At 36.0% G+C, this 22,532-nt stretch overlaps 1 protein-coding gene across 1 annotated transcript in view; it reads right to left on the reverse strand.

Moving 5' to 3' along the window:
• Positions 1-10,655, reverse strand: part of LOC135114297 (85/88 kDa calcium-independent phospholipase A2-like) — a 10,991-nt gene extending 336 nt beyond the window's left edge. Inside the window, exons 1-4 of the mRNA XM_064030205.1 lie at positions 10,438-10,655; positions 4,982-5,089; positions 1,672-1,778; positions 1-195 (exon numbers count right to left, since the gene is read on the reverse strand). The exon at positions 1-195 is cut by the window's left edge and continues 336 nt beyond it. Of these exons, the coding sequence (XP_063886275.1) occupies positions 1-195; positions 1,672-1,778; positions 4,982-5,083 (404 nt within the window). The 5' untranslated portion in view covers positions 5,084-5,089; positions 10,438-10,655. The remainder of the gene's footprint in view (positions 196-1,671; positions 1,779-4,981; positions 5,090-10,437) is intronic.
• Positions 10,656-22,532: the final 11,877 nt, after the last annotated feature.

Here is a 22,532-nt window from a genome sequence, read left to right on the forward strand (position 1 = left end):
AATGTAGCATAACCAAGGTATGCTGCAATGTGAGCTACTGTCCAGGTCTGATGATCCCTCACTAGGTCGCACAATGTCTGTAGTCCTTGTTGATTAATGATTTCATGTGGTATATGTCGTACCAGCAGTGGAATCACCTCCCTCAAAGTCACGAAACGGATCTGTGCATCACCCTGGTCTGCCATTCGGAAAAGGCTGGTGAAAAAAAGAGGTCTAGTTAGTATTGCTATTGCAAACTATCCTACTACAGTATGCATTAATTTCTTACTGAGCATGATGCTAGAAACCTGCATAGTACTAATCATGTAAAAATGTGGTTGGTACTAAAAACTGAACATGCTAAGGAACTTTCATAAAAATTCAAAAGGTTAATATACAAGCATGATTTATGTTATCACAAATCACGTCATACAGCATTGCCAAAATGGTACACTAATGTTATCACCATAAGAACCATAAACATTTTTATTTAATTGGTTAAATCAATATACAACAACCTAACACTGAAGAAAATGTCATTCAACTCGCTGAAGTTTTGAGGCAAATCTAGCCAAAGTCTAGTCTCATACCACCTCTTGCATCCCCATCATTCTACTCAGCTCCGCTCACTATTGCAGAGATTGTAGGAGTTAATCTTCACTGTGTCAATTTTCCTTGGACACTAAAGTTTCTTTGTATTTCCTTCTGTATAAAGTTTGTACTATTGTCAGGTATGAAAAAGATCTCAATACTTTTTTTCTGACAGCCACAGTGTCACCTTACAAGATACATGAAGCCTCACTCTACATAGAAATTGTTGTGCCATGAATTTTTAGATCAATGAAAGGATGGCTCTCAAGACACTCTAAATAGCAATCAGTATTCATGGTCACATTTCTATAAGGAAGAAGAGGAAACCACAATCCAACTTATAGCAGAAATCACTGTACCAAAGCCATGGTTGTGAATCAGAATTACAACAACTTATCAATATTGATTTCTACAATGTTTATGGCAGCTGTCATGAAATAAAAATTAGTTTCAATATGACACATAACCTTTGACACCTATTCCATAACCCAATTCTTAAATCTACAAGCAAAAGCAAATCACTGCTTGGTTATGTGTGGTGTGAGGAAAGGTTTCTGCATTACCAGGTGGCCAACTTGGGATACTTTTACAAGCAATGCTGAAGTTTAATTAAAATCAAACAATCCTTGCATCTTTTTGTGTAGAATTTTTTGTTAGAATGCTAAAATCCATGAATTTTTCATCAACACCAAAATTATTGTGAAATATAAAACATGAGAAACATTTATAAATTGCTGATGATTTCCTATGATTCTGGAAATTTGCAGGCAAATTTTCAATCTTCCAACCCACAATTTTTACTTGCTCTTTTTCAATATATCTATCAGAATCATAACAAAAACTAGATAATACAACTAAAGCCAAATGATGGTCAAATTAATAAAAGTGCTAATAACAAGTCTTGAGGTCTTGACACATATGGAGATCATTCTGTATATAAAAGGTGCCTTGATCTTGAATTAGTTATCATCAAGTGTTGCCAGGTTATACCATGCAGTGTAGCTGTGGTGTCACATCATAGTTGAATTTTCTGACCAGTACAAATCAATGTGGGAGTTCCACTTTTAACTGAGGTTACAGTAATTACATGCATAAACTTACCTATAGGCCTTTGAAAGTGAATTCTGAACTGGCTGCTGAAGAAGCAGCTCATACTGATTAGTGTCTGTAGGACCATAGAGAACCAAACAGTCCTCCCGGCTCACAACCTATAAAAAATGTCACTGTCATCATGTTTCATCCAATCAAGGAATGAAACAGGTGCAATCTAAGTTTAGGAAATGGTAAACAGTACCCAATAGCATCTATGGGTCAATTCCACAGTTTTTTCGTAAGTTCACAAATTAAAACGCTTCCCATGTTGTTTCTCCCCAGTTCCAGTTATATATTTTCATTTAGGTGTTCCCCAACTTTGCTGGATCACTTACCAAAGTTTTGGGGTCTCTTTGCAAAGGTTGGCAAGCCTGTATCACCCAAAACATCAGAGTGTCATAAGCGTGAGTGTCAAAAAAATGTAAACAAACTGCATGGAGTGATGTCAACATGGCACAAGAAAGAGATCTGTGTCCATGACTCATGAACAAAAGTGAATACTCATGAATCTGGTTACTAGTCAAAGTAGCGCTTGTAAGAGTGGCAACTACACCATTATTGGCAAAAAAACAAAAGGTGACATGGGAGAGGAAAGTAGGCAGGTGTAATGCTGCTCACCATGCAACTGAGGCCAAGACATTGCACCAACTGAAGAGAGTTTGGGATTACCTCAGAAACAAATTAATATTTCATTGTTATTTACAACATAAAATATAGAAATACATACAGTAATATATTTTAGCTCAGAACAAGGATTTCCTTGATCTTATAATAGCTCAGCTCCACCAAAAATATGAATTACATCTCATATTAGTCATAGAGGCGAATATTGGTCTGTCAACCAAAATATGAAGGTAAAATTTTTGGAAACTAAACCTATGGGCAATTAAATTAGACCAGCTAAAACAGAGGTAATTATCTTCATTCCTTTCCCAAACTTTTTTTTCTGGGCCTCCACACAAACACTATCAGCAAAATTTTTTGTTGAAGTAAGAGATAAATATCATAACTTCCCATTACTTGGAAACAAAGGAGAAAGAAGAATAGGATGCAGGAGGGAAAGGATGCTTTGAAATCTTATTTAAGAGAAGAGAACAATGCTACAAAAGAACCTTTGAGTTAATGGAGGAGAAGCATGCATAGGGCTTGCAGGCCTTAGTTCACCTGATTAGCCTTCCCTGAAATATGACCCAGGGTTTAAAAAAAAAAAAAATAAATAAAAAAATATAATAATAATAATAATAATAATAATAATAATAATAATAATAATAATAATAATAATAATAATAATAATAATAAAAGAAGAAAAAATATCTGGATAAAACTATTAAAGGTAGCTCAACAGCCAAAGGCACAACAGCCAAAAAAAATAATCCATATAATTGTACAAGTGCTGAATGATGACTGATCTTATGTCTTCAGCAAAAATTTAAATAAAAAAAACCCAAAAATAAGCAAAAGCCTTAAACAGCTTTAAAGTTGTATGACACCATTTTTTTTTTTTTTTTTAAGAATGGCAGCTGAATATGAAAAACATATTCACTAGCAAGTAGAATGTAGATAGGATGGTTTATTGTTTAAGATAACAAGTATTTCTAATAGTATATTTCATGGTACAGAGGCCTACTTAAGAGCATCAATCATTTCTTGCAAGTTCCTTGGCTTTTCTGGCTGTTTTCAGAAAGTATCTAATTTCTCTCTCTCTGTTGCTATATTCTAAAGATGTAATATTTCTCAACTGATGTGCTTCAAATGACACAGGGTGAATACTACGTTACTGTGATATGTCATAATGGGAACACACTAAAGAGCCATCCTATATATAAGTTGAGTTAATGGGTGCAGCCTTAAGGTAACTTTCCTTTAACTAGGAATCTGAGTCTCTTTACAATTCCTTCAGCTACCCAAAGATAGGTCAGGTTAGATTTAGTTTGGCTAGGTTAGGCTGGCCCCATGGGTTGCCTAGTTTCTTACTTATGAATTTCAGAATGCAATGGTTATTAGTGCTTTTTATATGATTGTAATATTAATTTCTGCTTGAAGATCACTTGTTTTCTCTCCCCAGTGAAACTAATGCTGTTAGCATAGCAGTTGAGCAAGTGAATGTGGAATCATTTCATGGTAGAAGACAGTTAAGAGACTGTATGTGCCATTTATGAGAGTTGATTTTGTAGTCATGTAAATACTGAACACAAATAGAAGAATATGTTTTCAAGACCTATATCAATTGTTTTTTTTTTTTATGTATAAAACTAGCTAATGAAAAATTATAGGCATTACAGGGAGAAAACCAATGACCATCACAGCAGAAAATATTACAAATATATAAAAAATACAAATAACCAATGCATTCTGAAATTCCTAGATGAGAAACTAACCAATACCCAAGGACAGCCTAACTAAGCCTAATTAAACCTAACCAAATCTAACCTTGGCTGGGTGAGACAGACTAAAGAGACTCAAACTCCCATTTAAAAGAAAGTTCCTTTGTGTCTGCACTACTACCAACCAACAACAGTGAATCCCCTGAGTTAACCAGGTGGTGATTCCCAACCCTCCTCCCTTCATTTTCCTTCCCACTTGTCTGTACAGCTCTCCCATGGTTGAGAAATGCTGCACCCTCACAATACTGAAACAGAGCAAGAGAGCAATTAGATACCTACCCAAAATAGCCAGAAAAGCAAAGAAACTTGCAGGAGACTGGTGAAGCCATAACTGTCATTGGTGCATGCTTCTGATCTTGATGCAAACTTTAATAATTCACAAAAGTAAGACTGTTGTTATTACATATGTAGCGGTCACTTCTCTCATTTAAAAAAAAAATGCATATATTTTCCAGATCATATTACAGCAAATAACAATTATTTAATGCAATAATTTGGAAATTTATTATGGACTGGGCATCCCCACTCCTCCCCAAAAACTCCTCACCAAAGTTTCAATTTTTGTACTCACCTAAGTAAAAAGCAGCAGCCAAAGGTGACTGCAGGACTGGATTATGGCTACTGTGGCTTAGCTAGCTAGATAGCAAGCTAAAAAAAGTGTGATTGTGGAACTGGTTCTATGTCTTGAAAGATAAAAAAGTCTTCAAATAAGATAACTCTTTCCTTATCAGTGACAGCAATGCTGGGATAAATACACAATCTTTACAATGTTAAAATCAGATTTAAATTGTATTTCAGAGGAAATAAAAAAAGAGTTCCGGTACTAATTACTAGGCAAATTAAGCATCACTAGTGTTTTAGTTGCAAATAAGCATCACACGATAGAATAATAAAAAAAAAAAATTACATTAATGAAGAAGACACTGGTAACTTACATGTACTCTGGCAAACTTTGATATTCCAACTTCACACACGGTGTTTCCAGATTGTTCCTCTCCCCCTATGATGGTCCTGAACAGTTTTCCAAAGAAGGCCATGGTAGTCTATAAAAAAAAAAAAAAAGACATGCTAGTCAATCATATCTTACCACTCAATTTCAATTCCAACAAAAAAAAAAGTAAAATTTTAACATAATCTCACACACAGTATTAATACACAAACAGATAGTTAACACTTATTCATTCTCTACCTTTTATCTGCAGGAGTCACAATGTGTACAGTACAAACTCATTACATAATTACAACTTCTTTTTAGCTCACAGTAGACACCTGTCAAAACGATAATTACTCCCAGTGAGGTCTAATGCACTGTTCAGGGGATGCTGTGAACTTATCATTAAACCCAGCTGTGACCTCACTGAACGTTTCCCTTTGTGTCTCACAACACAAGGAGGCGGTCACAGCCTGCACTCTAAAGACAACTCTCTTCCTCCACACAAAACTACAAGCATCTAATAACACACACACCCTTCACTCTAAAAATTTTAAAATCATCATGGCGACTCCTACACCAGCTTCAGAGTCCCCATCTGGGGAGGGAACCATAAATGTCCCCAGGTCGGACTGCCTTTCTGTTGACGACCCTAAGTGTCTTGACACCCCCCTCAACTTTTTCTTCATTAATTTCTGCAACATTCGCGGTCTAAGATCTAATTTTCAATCTGTAGAACACCACCTCTCCTCTTCTAAACCTCATCTTCTTTTCCTCACTGAAACTTAGGTGTCTGAGGCAACTGACAGTAGCCCCTTTTCTGTTCCCTCCTACTTTCTCTATTCTCATTTTTCAATCCAAAGCTGGATGCTGCGTTTATGTGCGCAATGACTTAACCTGCTCTCGTGCCTCTCTTTCAGAGATTTTGGTGAAACTTTTGCTGTTGCCTTGGACATATCAAAAGCTTTTGATAGAGTTTGGCACAAAGCTTTGATTTCCAAACTACCCTCCTACGGCTTCTATCCTTCTCTCTGTAACTTCAACTCAAGTTTCCTTTCTGACCATTCTATTGCTGCTGTGGTAGACGGTCACTGTTCTTCTCCTAAATCTATTAACAGTGGTGTTCCTCAGGGTTCTGTCCTGTCACCCACTCTATTCTTATTATTCATTAATGATTTTCTAAACCAAACTTCTTGTCCTATCCAGTCCTACGCTGATGATACCACCCTGCACTTTTCCACGTCTTTCCATAGACGTCCAATCCTTCAGGAGGTAAACATTTTACGGGGGGAAGCCACAGAACGCTTGACTTCTGATCTTTCTAAAATTTCTGATTGGGGCAGAGCAAACTTGGTATTGTTCAATGCCTCAAAAACTCAATTCCTCCATCTATCAACTCGACACAACCTTCCAGACAACTATCCCCTCTTCTTCAGTGACACTCAACTGTCCCCCTCTTCTACACTGAACATCCTCGGTCTGTCCTTTACTTATAATCTGAACTGGAAACTTCATATCTCATCTCTAGCTAAAACAGCTTCTATGAAGTTAGGCATTCTGAGACGTCTCCGCCAGTTTTTCTCACCCTCCCAGCTGCTAACTCTGTACAAGGGCCTTATCCGTCCATGTATGGAGTGTGCTTGACATGTCTGGGGGGTTCCACTCATACTGCTCTTCTAGACAGGGTGGAATCAAAAGCTTTTCATCTCATCAACTCCTCTCCTCTAACTGACTGTCTTCAGCCTCTCTCTCACTGCTGCAATGTTGCATCTGTAGCCTCAATCTAAGCAAACAGTTTTTGGTGCTGCAGTGTTTCCTGTGGCTCTCTTGATGACCCCCAATACCATCATTACTGCAAAACTGCATTTTTCCTGTAGCTTTTCCTAGCACCAAGATGTCTAAGTATTACGATCACCTTTATTTTGGCAGTAAGTGGGTTGCACCTCTCTTTGTCCCTCTGTAAGGCTTCTCTAATGAGATCAGTTTAAACAGTATATTCTGATGAGTTCTGTGTCACTAAGTTCATTCATTACATGCTTTCTGGATGTTGTGAAGCAGCCATCTTGGCTGTGGGAGCATCTGTCATAAGTGGCTAAGACAGTGTAGACTGGTGTCTGGGAATGGATTAATCCAATTTACATTGATTCCTAGGGGAAAAATAGCTTGTTTTTGAACATTCTGGATTTTGAATGGCATTCAAGAACAAATTAAGTTCGAGAACCAAGGTTCCACTGTGTGTATGTGTGTGTGTGTGTGTGTGTGTGTGTGTGTGTGTGTGTGTGTGTGTGTGTGTGTGTGTGTGTGTGTGTGTATATATATATATATATATATATATATATATATATATATATATATATATATATATATATATATATATATATATATATATATATATATATATATATATATATATATATATATGTCTGTGCATGCGTTATGTCACATTTGTTGCTCAAGTATGAAATTAATCATGGTGACTGGTTGTTTTGTTTGAGAATGCTACCATTGGCCAATCATCAAATTACTGAATTAATTTAGTCGATCATAGCATTTTATTTCATCCTTAAGAGGATGAAGCAGCTCAATTTGAAATATATGAATTGGTATAAGGAAGATGTCAATCTGCAGTGGATGTCATCTTGATTACTTCCAGTACATTGCCTGAATTTTACAAAAATGAATAAGGTAATGGCTTCATAGGTGGGAGCTTTCACAATAAATTATCATGATGACAACATCAAGTTTTTGGTTATCTGATAATTATTTTTCTCATTATATCAATTCATCAGTATCACAGATACTTTTGGCTCATAATTAGCGATAATCAATAATTTTACTTTTTGAAACATGAGCATGTTGAAGTTTTAAACTTTCAAAATCAAATATAGTTATTTTACTTAAAATACTTTTCATTAGCGAAGAGACAGGATAAACATTGAATTTGAAATTTTTTCAAAAATTTTTCAAAAAAGTTTTTTTAGAGATAAAAATAAAGATTTGGATTCATCAATTTTTAAATTCAAAATACAGTAGGGTACACGATAACAAACATGATTCATTCCAATGTAGCATTCATTAGGGCAAATGTGCATTATGGTGACTTTAGAACCTATGGGAAAAAATCAATTGGTTCCAGGGAACCAGAAAGTAATATAAAAGAATACAATAAAAAAAAAAAAACATCAAAATAAGCACATTTACACGTCTACATTTGAGATAACACAACAAATATATACAATACCCTCCAAAATTTCATGTCTAGTGCTAAATTCTTACCATTCCAAGTTTTGTGCATTATCACCTGAGTTTTTGTGCTGCTTTGACAAGTACAGATCACATTTATCTACTGTCAGTGTCATGCATATACATACAGTAGACCCTTATAAGTTGGAGTTGTCTCTCTCTCTCTCTCTCTCTCTCTCTCTCTCTCTCTCTCTCTCTCTCTCTCTCTCTCTCTCTCTCTTTCTCTGAAAGTAAGAACAATCCTAAGGATTGTTAAATAGAATGAGACTGATTTGAGAATGAAAATGGAATTACGTATACGAGAAAGAGTGAGAAAAGATGAAGCAAAAATGACATAAAATGAATGTGGGGGAGAGGCTTCATCCACTTTCCTACATGGTGATAGACGAGAAAAAGGAAGACAACATGCATTGAGTTAAACTGGAATTTTGTCAATTTACCCTATTTATTTTTGGTAGATTTCAATCTATTAATCTGCAGTTAATCTAGATATCATGTCTGTGTTACATACAAGCACAAAACTCACGTGTCATGGAGAAGGGTTGGGTGACCTTGCCATAAACGTAAAAAAATTGGGGGGCACGTGTCTAGTATGGCTGTAATAGCACTCGCGAGTGTGGAGAAATTTGATATTTTCTAAGTCCATTAAGCTTTGCACCAGTCAACAGTAAACATTGAAATGATTTTCTTTTGTTTATAACTGAGATTTGTGGGTAGCGGCATATTGGGATTTCATGGTATCTATACAGCTGATCCCTCCAATCATGCACTGCCACTTGTGAGGGCATTCCTGACACCACCAATTACGACTTTCCATGGTAGGTTCAGTTAGACTTTTTCATTTGTTTTAGAGACATGTCTGACATTCTGATGGAGGCTCACTGTCATTTGTTAATATGCAGAGGGAGGTGAGGGAGGGAGGTGAAGCGAACAGTGCCAGCGTTTAGGAAAAAGTCACAATGTGAGATATTTAGCAACAGCAATGGTTAAGATGCAATATATGGATGTAAGGAAGAGGTTCCATGTGTTTAAGGAAGCCACCAAACTATACCCATCTCCATTGCCCTGAGAATGTCCACAACATAGCGGTGTAATTTTTGAGCTCCCTCATTAGGTTAGGTTATGCTAGGTTATGTTAGGTTATGCTAGGTTAGGTTAGGTTATCTTAGGTTAGGTTAGATTATGTTAGGTTATGCTAGGTTAGGTTGGATTGGGCTAGTTTAACATCCAAACAGGGGTGTCCAAGGGGTGGGGGGGTGCAGCCCCACCAGCTAGGTTAGGTTATGTTTGGTTAGGTTAAAGTCCTAGCAGGGGCAGGGTCTAGGGGCTAGGATACATTAGGGAAATTCTAAATGTTAAGGTAAATTTCCTTAGATTTTTTAACGCCCTTATTTCACTTATTTTTCATCCCCTATAAAAACCCAAGGTTACCCACTGGCCCCCCAAGTTTGTTTGAGAGGTTAGGGGGTTTGGGGGGATGGGGGTCCGGACTTCTAATAAAGAAATACCTAATCTGCTTTTCGTTTTTATAGGAAAAAAAATAATTGCTGAGGAGATGGGGGTTGGGGAGTAGTAAGTAAAACCTGATGATTTTTGAAAAAAACAAACGTAGATTAATGCAAAACAGGCTGAAAACTAACAGAAAAAGAAGAATAGTTTCGTGCGGAATAGAAAGACCAGGAGGAAAAAATTTATCGAATTTAACCATGCTTTATACCTTGAAATGCTTTTCCCACCTTACAGATCTCACCTCGCACTTTGGGGAAGGGCAGTGCACTCCTGAATACATTTATTACCCAAAACAAATTTAAATAAACAAATAAATAAATAAATAAATAAATAAATAAATAAACAAATATATATATATATATATATATATATATATATATATATATATATATATATATATATATATATATATATATATATATATATATATATATATGGCCGTGGGTAGAGATTGGGGACATTGGTTTAAACTATAAATTTACCATATATATGCATATATATATATATATATATATATATATATATATATATATATATATATATATATATATATATATATATATATATATATATATATATATATATATATATATATATATATAAATCTTAACATGGCAGGTTTATGAACAAGAAAATTATTACTGTAAACAGCAAGAAAACCATTAGGAAGCAGTAAGGATCATTAGAGGGGCGGCCTCTTGTACTTACCCCAGTTCGACCGGCTTCCACGCGAGGTTTATCTCTTGATAGTGTATCTTTTCAACACCTAGGCCCGATTTTTATACGTGGTGTTAGTAGCTACTAATACCAATGTAGGGAATGCAGCTTTGTCCTAAAGGAAACGACTAGACTCACTAGACTAGAGCAAGGCATCAAAACACCATTTCTGTTTACGTCTGTCAGTGTTGCCAACTTAAACATTCATTTCAGATCGAAATAACCCTACATTAAGTCACTTTGTAATATTGTATTATAATTGCTCGAAGACAATAACAGTAGTTATGTACATTAAAACGCAAATTTACCTTGAATAGTTCATCTCATGTTGTTTTCTTAAGAGTGATATCTTTCTGAATGCTTTATACCTGATATCTTTCAAATGCCTTATTATTTTCTGAAATTATACAACAGAGATAAAAGGTCCTCATGAATGTCTCACGGAACAGCTAATGGTCTGACGTGTGAAAGATGCTGATTGAGTACCTTATGCCTATGATGGGTAAACTGCCAGCTGATCAGTAGCTATCATCTATTAGACATGTCTGCTCAGGTTTTCTATTGAAAATAAATGAATAAATAAATAAATTAATTAATAAAAAGCTGAAGAGACATATGATTCATATGATTCATATGATTTATATGATTCATGGGTACAACGTACGTGGGACCTATATGGGTTTCCCACACATATTATTTCTTTCATTAATATTGTAGCAGTGAAATATATTGTCAGAGCTATTGTAAAATAATCTTGGAAGCAATTCCTTTAAGATTTATGTGTTGTCTGCTGGATCTTTTTTTTTTTTTTTTTATGTAGGAGGAACACCGGCCAAGGGCAACAAAAATCTTAAAAAAAAGAAAGAAAAAAAAAACCTACTGAGATACCGGTCCCGAACAGGGTCCGAAGAGGTGCAAAAAAATTGAAGATAAGTGTCTTGAAACCTGATTGATTGATTGATTGATACATTTATTGTTGCATTAATAATTAAATACAACAAAGAAGGAGGACGGACCTTGCCACCCATCCCCTGGGCAAAGACTTAAGGGTAGAGTATAAAAAAAAAAAAAAAAAAAAAAAAAAAAAAAAATATATATATATATATATATATATATATATATATATATATATATATATATATATATATATATATATATATATATATATATATATATATATATATATATATATATATATATATATATATATATATATATATATATATAGTATATTGCGGGTTATTATACATCACAAGAATATAAGTAAATAAATAAATACAGATATTGCACACCTTATTGCATAAATATCCTACAGTCTGGGAGCAAACGTAGGATATTCCTTGAGTATATCCCTGAGAGTGGCTGAGTCTAAGAAATGGTCAATGAGGGTATAAAAGTCATGTTGACCTTGCAGCCTAAATTTAGCAATGAGAGGACATTCCGCGACATAAAGACGCAGAGTGTGTCCCCTTGGTGCAACACACAGCACACAGCATACACCAGGAGAAGCACTGACTTCTCAAAAGTATTTATAGCCTAATCTGAGCCTCATTGCCACCCTATCATGTGATGCAATGTGTCTCGAAGGAGTTCAAGTCATAGGAAGGTGGAAATACAGAAGCAGGAAGGGAATTCCAGAGTTTACCAGAGAAGGGGATAAATGACTGGGAATTTTGGTTAATTCTTGCAATAGAGAGGTGGACAGAATAGGGGTGAGGGAAAGAAGAGACTCTTGTGCGGCGATGCAGCGGGAGGAGGGAAGCATGCAGTTAGCAAGATCAGAAGAGCAGTTAGCATGAAAATAGCGGTAGAAGATAGCAAGAGTGCAACATTCCGGCGATGAGAAAGAGGTTGAAGACAGTCAGTTAGAGGAGAGGAGTTGATGAGACGAAAAGCTTTTCATTCCACCTTGTCTAAAAGAGCGGTATGAGTGGAACCCCCTCCAGACATGAGAAGCATACCCCATACATGGACGAATAAGGCCCTTGTACAGAGTTAGCAGCTGGAGGGGATGAAAAATAAAACTGGCGGAGATATCTCAGAACGCATAACTTCATAGAAATTGTTTTAGTTAGAGATGAGATGTAAAATTTACAGTTTAGATTATAAGAAAAGGACAGACCGAGGATGTTCAGTGTTGAAGAAGGGGACAGTTGAGTGTCATTGAATAAGAGAGGATAGTTGTCTGGAAGGTTGTGTCGAGTTGATAGATGGAGGAATTGAGTTTTTGAGGCATTGAACAACACTAAGTTTGCTCTGACCCCAATCAGAAATTTTAGAGAGATCAGAAATCGGGTGTTCTCTGGCTTCCTTGCGTGAACTGTTTACTTCCTGAAGGATTGGATGTCTGTGAAAAGATGTGGAAAGGTGTAGGGTGGTACCATCAGCGTAGGAGTGATAGGGCAAGAAGTTTGGTTTAAAAGACCAATGATGAATAATAAGAAGAGAGTGGGTTGACAGGACAGAACCCTGAGGAATACCACTGTTAATAGATTTAGGAGAAGAACAGTGACCGTCTACCACAGCAGCAATGGAACGGTCAGAAAGGAAACTTGAGATGAAGTTACAGAGAGAAGGATAGAAACCACAGGAGGGTAGTTTGGAAATCAAAGTTTTGTGCCAGACTATATCAAAAGCTTTTGATATGTCTAAGGTTTCACCAAAATCTCCAAAAGAGGATGACCAAGACTCAATAAGAAAAGCCAGATCACCAGTAGAGCGGCCTTGACGGAACCCATACTGGCGATCAGATAGAAGGTTGTGAAGTGATAGATGTTTAAGAATCTTCCTGTTGAGGATAGATTAAAAATACTTTAGATAGGCAGGAAATTAAAACAACAGGACGATAGTTTGAGGGATTAGAACGGTCACCCTTTTTAGGATCAGGCTGAATGTAGACAAACTTCCAGCAAGAAGGAAAGGTAGATGTTGACAGACAAAGTTGAAAGAGTTTAACTAGGCAAGGCGCAAGCACGGAGGCGCAGTTTCGGAGAACAAAAGGAGGGAACCCATCAGGTCCATGAGCCTGACCAGGGTTTACGTCAGCGAGGATATGGAAAACATCATTGCGAAGAATTTTAATTCTCTATTCACCTACACGTTTCCCTTTGTGTCTCACAACACAAGGGGGCAGTCACAGCCTGCCCTCTAAAGACAACTCTCTTCCTCCACACAAAACTACAAGCACCTAATAACACACACACCCTTTACTCAAAAAGTTTAAAATCATCATGGCGACTCCTACACCAGCCTCGGAGTCCCCATCTGGGGAGGGGACCATAAATGTTCCCAGGTCGGACTGCCTTTCTGTCGACGACCCTAAGTGACTTGACACCCCCCTCAACTTTTTCTTCATTAACTTCTGCAACATTCGCAGTCTAAGATCTAATTTTCAATCTGTAGAACACCACCTCTCCTCTTCTAAACCTCATCTTCTTTTCCTCACTGAAACTCAGGTGTCTGAGGCAACTGACAGTAGTCCCTTTTCTGTTCCCTCCTACTTTCTCTATCCTCATTTTCGATTCAAAGCTGGATGCTGCGTTTATGTGCGCAATGACTTGACCTGCTCTCATGCCCACGCTCTTGAATCTTCCGAGTTTTCCACCATCTGGCTACGACTACAGAATCACTCTCATACTAAATTTATCTGTGCTGTATACCTCTCACCTAACTCCTCTGACTATAAGAAATTCTTTGACTACTTAACTTCCAAAGTGGAGCACATTCTGACCCTCTTCCCTTTTGCAGAGATCTCCATTCTTGGAGATTTCAATGTTCACCACCAGCTTTGGCTTTCCTCTCCCTTCACTGACCATCCTGGTGAACTAGCCTACAACTTTGCTATCCTCCACGACCTAGAGCAATTGGTGCAACACCCTACTCATATTCCTGACCGTCTTGGAGATACGCCCAACATTCTTGACCTTTTCCTGCCCTCTAATCCTTCTGCTTATGCTGTCACCCTTTCTTCTCCGTTGGGTTCCTCCGATCACAATCTCATCTCTATATCTTGTCCTATCGCTCCAATCCCTCCTCAGGATCCTCCTAAGCGAAGGTGCCTCTGGCGTTTTGCCTCTGCTAGTTGGGGGGACCTGAGGAGATATTTTGCTGATTTTCCTTGGAACGACTACTGCTTCCGAGTCAGAGACCTGTCCTTGTGTGCTGAGCGCATAACAGAGGTGACAGTGTCTGGCATGGAGGTGTATATTCCTCACTCTTTTTCTCGTCCTAAACCTTCTAAACCTTGGTTTAACACAGCTTGTTCTCGTCCTGTACATGATAGAGAGGTGGCCCACAAAAGGTACTTAAGCCTTCCATCACCAGAATCTCATGCACTTTATATTTCTGCCCGGAACCATGCCAAGTCTGTTCTCCAACCAGCCAAAAAAGAGCAGTGAGCATGAAAATAGCGGTAGAAGACAACCAGAGATGCATCATCGCGGCGGTGAGAGAGAGGCTGAACACAGTCAGTTAGAGGAGAGGAGTTGATGAGACGAAAAGCTTTTGATTCCACCCTGTCTAGAAGAGCAGTATGAGTGGAATCCCCCCCCCCAGACATGTGAAGCATACTCCATACATGGACGGATAAGGCCCTTGTACAGAGTTAGCAGCTGGGGGGTGGGGTGAGAAAAACTGGCGGAGACGTCTCAGAACACCTAACTTCATAGAAGCTGTTTTAGCTAGAGATGAGATATGAAGTTTCCAGTTCAGATTATAAGTAAAGGACAGACCGAGGATATTCAGTGTAGAAGAGGGGGACAGTTGAGTGTCATTGAAGAAGAGGGGATAGTTGTCTCGAAGGTTGTGTCGAGTTGATAGATGGAGGAATTGAGTTTTTGAAGCATTGAACAATACCAAGTTTGCTCTGCCCCAATCAGAAATTTTAGAAAGATCAGAAGTCAAGCGTTCTGTGGCTTCCCTCCGTGAAATGTTTACCTCCTGAAGGGTTGGACGTCTATGAAAAGACGTGGAAAAGTGCAGGGTGGTATTATCAGCATAGGAGTGGATAGGACAAGAAGTTTGGTTTAGAAGATCATTAATGAATAATAAGAAGAGAGTGGGTGACAGGACAGAACCCTGAGGAACACCACTGTTAATAGATTTAGGAGAAGAACAGTGACCGTCTACCACAGCAGCAATAGAACGGTCAGAAAGGAAACTTGAGATGAAGTTACAGAGAGAAGGATAGAAACCGTAGGAGGGTAGTTTGGAAATCAAAGCCTTGTGCCAGACTCTATCAAAAGCTTTTGATATGTCCAAGGCAACAGCAAAAGTTTCACCAAAATCTCTAAAAGAGGATGACCAAGACTCAGTAAGGAAAGCCAGATCACCAGTAGAGCGGCATTGATGGAACCCATACTGGCGATCAGATAGAAGGTTGTGAAGTGATAGATGTTTAAGAATTTTCCTGTTGAGTATAGATTAAAAAACTTTTGATAGGCAGGACATTAAAGCAATAGGACGGTAGTTTGAGGGAATAGAACGGTCACCCTTTTTAGGAACAGGTTGAATGTAGGCAAACTTCCAGCAAGAAGGAAAGGTAGATGTTGACAGACAGAGCTGAAAGAGTTTGACTTAGCAAAGTGCAAGCACGGAGACACAGTTTCGGAGAACAATAGGAGGGACCTCATCAGGTCCATAACCCTTCTGAGGGTTTAGGCCAGCGAGGGCATGGAAAACAGTATTGCTAAAAATTTTAATAGGTGGCATGAAGTAGTCAGAGGGTGGAGGAGAGGGAGGAACAAGCCCAGAATCGTCCAAGGTAGAGTTTTTATCAAAGGTTTGAGTGAAGAGTTCAGCTTTAGAAATAGATGTGATAGCAGTGGTGCCATCTGGTTGAAATAGAGGAGGGAAAGACGAAGAAGAAAAGTTATTGGAGATATTTTTGGCTAGATGCCAGAAGTCACGAGGGGAGTTAGATCTTGAAAGGTTTTGACACTTTCTGTTAATGAAGGAGTTTTGGCTAGTTGGAGAACAGACTTGGCATGGTTCCGGGCAGAAATATAAAGTGCATGAGATTCTGGTGATGGAAGGCTTAAGTACCTTTTGTGGGCCACCTCTCTATCATGTATAGCACAAGAACAAGCTGTGTTAAGCCAAGGTTTAGAAGGTTTAGGACGAGAAAAAGAGTGAGGAATGTACACTTCCATGCCAGACACTGTCACCTCTGTTGTGCGCTCAGCACACAAAGACGGGTCTCTGACACGGAAGCAATAGTCATTCCAAGGAAAATCAGCAAAATATCTCCTCAGGTCCCCCCAACTAGCAGAGGCAAAACGCCAGAGGCACCTTCGCTTAGGGGATCCTGAATTGGGACTGGAGCGATAGGTCAAGATACAGATATGAGATTGTGATCGGAGGAGCCCAACGGAGAAGAAAGGGTGACAGCATAAGCAGAAGGATTAGAGGTCAGGAAAAGGTCAAGAATGTTGGGCGTATCTCCAAGACGGTAAGGAATACGAATAGGGTGTTGCACCAATTGCTCTAGGTCGTGGAGGATAGCAAAGTTGTAGGCTAGTTCACTAGGATGGTCAGTGAAGGGAGAGGAAAGCCAAAGCCGGTTTACGGTTCATTCAAAATACACGTTTTTGGCAATAATATTTTGTTTCTCCATGAAGTTTCTTTTCCCTGCATTTTAGTGTTTTGGTACGTAAACAGCTGAAAACATTCAAAAGACACGTTTTGTTTCTCGCGTATAGCTTACTTTGCATGCACTTTGGCGTTTTAGAAAACACTACTAATACATGTTTTTGTACCCTATATATATATATATATATATATATATATATATATATATATATATATATATATATATATATATATATATATATATATATATATATATATATATATATATATATATATATATATATATATATATATATATATATATATATATATATATATATATATATATATATATATATATATATATATATACTCGTATATACACTTTGGCGTTTTAGAAAACACTACTAATACATGTTTTTGTACCCTATATATATATATATATATATATATATATATATATATATATATATATATATATATATATATATATATATATATATATATATATATATATATATATATATATATATATATATATATATATATATATATATATATATATATATATATATATATATATATATATATATATATATATATATATATATATATATATATATATATATAAAGGAAACGCGATTTCCAGAAAAGTGCCTTTTGAATGTTTATTGGCGTGCTAGGCACCAAAACGCTGAAAAGCATGGAAAGCACCCTATAAAGGAAAACAAAACAACTTTACCATAAACGTGTGTTTTCATTATTTTTGACTTTCTTACGTACCGAAACGCTAAATCGCATGAAAAAAAAAAAACGGAGAAATAATATCAAAAACAAATATTTCGAGTGTTTCTGAGTTAGTTAAGTAGAAAAACGCCAAAATGCATATATAATATCTGAAATCGGAAAATGAAAAGACGTTATTAAAATGTGTACTATTGGTGTTTTTTTTTTTTACTTATTAGATACGAAGTCGCTAAAATGCATGAATAACACTTTATGTGAAATAACATTACCAAAAACGTAAATTTTCAGTGTTTTCACATTGTTATGAATCAAAACGCCATAATGCATGTAAAGCCCCCTATTTGGAAAAAGGAAACGAGATTTCAGAAACGTATCTAAAATGTGTTCTTCAGCGTGTTAGGCACAAAAATGCTAAAAAGCATACAAATCACCTGATATGGGAATACAAAACAACATTAAGAAAACGTTTCTTTTAAGTGTCCTACGTACCAAAATGATAAAAAAAAAAAAAAAAAACATAGAAAACATCCTTTATGTAGAAACAGAATAACATTACCAAAAACAAATATTTTGAGTGTTTTGTAAGATTATTACGTAAAAAACGCCTAAATGAATCGAAAATACCCTATATGGGAAAAAATGAAGTCATTACGAGAAACGTGTATTATGAGTGCTTTTGACCTTCTTAGTATCAAAAGGATAAAACGCATGAATAACACCCTATATGGAGAAATAGATATATGAAACGACATTAAAAACGCATGAAAATACCCTATATAGAGAAACAGAATACATTTACCAAAAATGTGTATTTTGAGTGTCTTTGAGCGTATTATGTACAAAATCGCCTATAATCAAACAAAACACCCTGCATACTCGTATGGAAATGAAAGGACATTACGAGAAACGTTTGTTATGTTATTTTTTTTATTACTTTCTTAAGTACCAAATCAGTAAAAAGCTTCAATAGTCCTCTGAAGAAAAAAAAAACAACCTTACCAAAAACGTGTATTTTTTTACATTGATAATTACCAAAACACCAACATGCATGTAAAGCAACCTATATGAAGAAACGAAACGAAATCACTAGAAACTTGTCTTTTGTTATTTTTTTGTGCGTGTTAGGCACCAAATCAGTAAGAAGCAACGAAATCACCCTATAGGGGGAATACAAAACAACTTTACTAAAACGTGTCTTTGGAGTGTTTTTTTTTTTTTAGGTTCTTACGAACTAAAATGTTAAAATACATGCAAACACCCTGTTAGGTACCAAAGCACCGAAAAGACCCTATATGAGGAAATGAAAGGACATAACAAAAAAACGTGTATTATGAATTTTTTTTTTCTAGCTTCTTAGGTACCAAAACGCTAAAATAAATGAGTAGCACACTGTATGGAGAAAAAGAAACAAATTACGAAAATCGTGTAATTTGAATGTTTTTCACATTGCCAGGTAGCAAAACACCATAATGCTTGCTCGCTATTCGAGAAAATTTAACAATAATGTAAGAAATGTGCTTTTATGTGTTTTTCACATAAATGCTAAATAGCATAGAAAGCACCTTATATAGAAATGCAAAATAATAAGCATGTCTTTTAAGTGTTTTAAACTTTTTACGTACCAAAACGCTAAAACACGTGCAACAAACACGAATAACCTTACCAAATAGAAAAACCTTATCAAAGACGTGTATTTTGAGTCTTTTTGAGTCTGTTACGTACATCATATTAAAAATGCATGTAAAGCACCCTGTATAGGGAAACGATAGAACATTACGAGAAACGTGCTTTGTCAGTGTTTTGAGTCTCTTAGGTACCAAACACTAAACCGCTTGAATGAAAATTGAATATATCCTATATTTCTTTATAGAGAAACAGAACATCACCAAAAACGTGTTATTATTTTTTTTTTTTACCTTGTTATGTACCAAAACGTCAAAATACATACGAAGCATCCTATATGGGGAAATAGAAAGACATTAGGAGAAAAAAGTTTTATTAGTGTTTTTGAGCTTCCTAAGTACCAAAACGCTAAAACGCATGAATAGCACCCTATATAGAGAAAAAGAACAACATTACCTGAAACCTTTATTTTGAGCGTTTCTCATATTATGTAGCAAAACATCATAATGCATGCAGATCTCTATATGAAGAAGCAAAACTATATTACAGGAAACTTGAGTGTTAGGAATCAAAATGCTAAAAAGCATTGAAAGCACCCTATTTGGCAATATAAAATAACATTACCAAGAAAGTATCTTTAGAGTGTTTTTGACCTTCTTACGTGCGAAATCGCTGAAACGCATGCAAAACAACCTTTATGGAGAAACAGAATAACATTACCAAAAACTTGTATTTTGATTGTTTTTGTGCATGTTAAGTACAAAAATGCCAAATTACACGCAAAGCATCCTACATGGAGAAAACAAATGACATTACGAGAAAAGTGTATTATGAGAGATTTTGAGCTTTTTAGGTACCAAGACTCAAAAACACATGATTAGCACTTTATATGGTAAAACAACTCTACCGAAAACTTTTACTTAAACTCTTTTTCATATTGTTAAGTACCAAAAGACAAAATGCATTGGAAGCCCCCTTTATCGGGAAACGAAACGACATTATCATCAACGTGCCTTTTGAGTGTTTTTCAACGTGTTAGACACCAGAACGCTAAAAAATATGGAAAGCACTCTATAAAGGAATACAAAACAACATTACTAAAAACGTGTTTTATAGGTTCTTATGTACAGAAACCCACGCAAAACACCCTTTATGGAGAAGCGAAATAAATATTTCGTTGATAAATTACATTCAGGAAAGTTAGGGAACATCCCTTACAGAAGAAAAAGATCGCAGAAGAATCATCCTAAATGGATGACTGAGGTTAAAACACTACATTGGGCGAAGGAGAAGTATATATGATATTAAAGACAGGGGAAGTGGTTTTAAGGCCATAATATAATGAATTAGAGATTAGTAAAATTGTGAGCGAATATTTTTTAATTGTCTTTGCCCAGGAAAACATGCAGGATTTGCCGAATAGTGAGAAGATATTTAGAGTAGAAGAGGATGAGAAGCTGACAGATATTACCATAACTAAAAGAGATAGTGGAACAGGAGATAGATAAGTTGAAAAGTTCAAGTCACCAGGACCAGATGAAATATATTCCACAGTATTTAAGGAAAGGAAAAAGGTTATAAGTAATCAGTTAGTTTCTGTCCTTAGGAAATCACTTTAGTCATGTGAGGTATCGGTAATTCGGAGGCAGGCGAATATAGTACCTACCTTTAAGAAAGGAGATAAAACTTTAACGTCTAACCTGTCAGCTTAACTTCTGTTGAATGTAAAATATTGGAGTCAATAATAGCAGATTTTTCTTGCAGATTTACTTATTTCTTATGATCTTATGTTCTTATTACCAAAAGCGTGTATTTTCAGTGTTTTCAGCTATTACGTGAAAAAAATGCCAAAATGCATGCAAAGCACTCTATATGAAGAAAAAGAGCGACATTACGAGAAACGTGCATTATGAGTGTTTTTGAGATTCTTAGGTACCAAAACGCTGAAACTCATGAATAACACTCTTAATTGAGATATAGAACAACCTTACCAAATACGTGTATTTAGAGTGTTTTTCACATTTTTAGTTACCAAAACCCCAAATTGCATGCGAAACTAGCTTTAAGTGGAAAAAAAAAAGACATTACCAGAAGAGTGTCTTTTGAGTCTTTTTGAGCGTGTTAGGCAATAAAGCACTATAAAGCAGGGCAATCACATTACATGGAAATAAAACCAAATTTTACCAAGAACTTGCCTTTAAGTGTTTTTCAGCTCCTTACATATTGAAACGCTAAAACGCATGCAAAACACCCTTTATGGAGAAACAGAAAAACATTACAAAAAACATGTATTTTGAGTGTTTTTGATCATGTTACCTATAAAAACGCTTAAATACATGCAAAGAACCCTGTATTTGAGAAACAAAAGGACATTATGAGAAACGTGCATTATGAGTGTTTTTAAGTTCCGCAAGTACCAAAAAGCTAAAACCCACAAATAACACTCTTTATAGAGAAAAAAAAAAAAAAAAATAAAAAAATAGCAATTTTTTTTTTTTTTTTGTTATTCATCTTCATAGGTGCCAAGATGCCAAAATTCTGGCAAAATTCAGGGAAATTATGTGGAAAAAAGAACATTATCAAAAAAGTTAATTCTAGATTTTTTTCGGACTGTTATGTACCAAACCCTAAAGTGCATGCAAAGCCACCTATATATAGAAATTAAACGACTTTACAAGAAACCTGTCTTTTCAGTGTTTTTTTAGCATGTTAGGCACCAAAACGATAAATACCATTGAAGTAACTTAATATGGGAATCCAAAACAAAATTACTGAAAACGTCTTCTCAGTGTTTTACGTAGAAAAACGCTAAAACGGATGCAAACCAACCAATACGAAGAAATAGAAAAACATCCCCAAAAACGTATATTTTGAGTGTTTTTGAACTTGTTACCTACAAAAAAACGCGAAAATGCATGCAAAGCACTCTATATTGGGAAACAAAAGGACATTACGAGAAACGTGTATAATGAGTGTTTTATAGTTTCACAAGATCCGCAAGGCAAAAAACACAAAAACTCGTATATATGGAGAAGTTTCTTAGATACCAAAATGCTGAAACTCATGAATAAAACTCTTAATAGAAAAACAAAACAACCTTACTAAATGCGTGTATTTGAGTGTTATTTCACATTCTTAGTTAAAAAAAA

This window comes from Scylla paramamosain, chromosome 27, assembly GCF_035594125.1.
Source record: "Scylla paramamosain isolate STU-SP2022 chromosome 27, ASM3559412v1, whole genome shotgun sequence".
NCBI classification, from domain to species: Eukaryota; Metazoa; Arthropoda; class Malacostraca; order Decapoda; family Portunidae; genus Scylla; species Scylla paramamosain.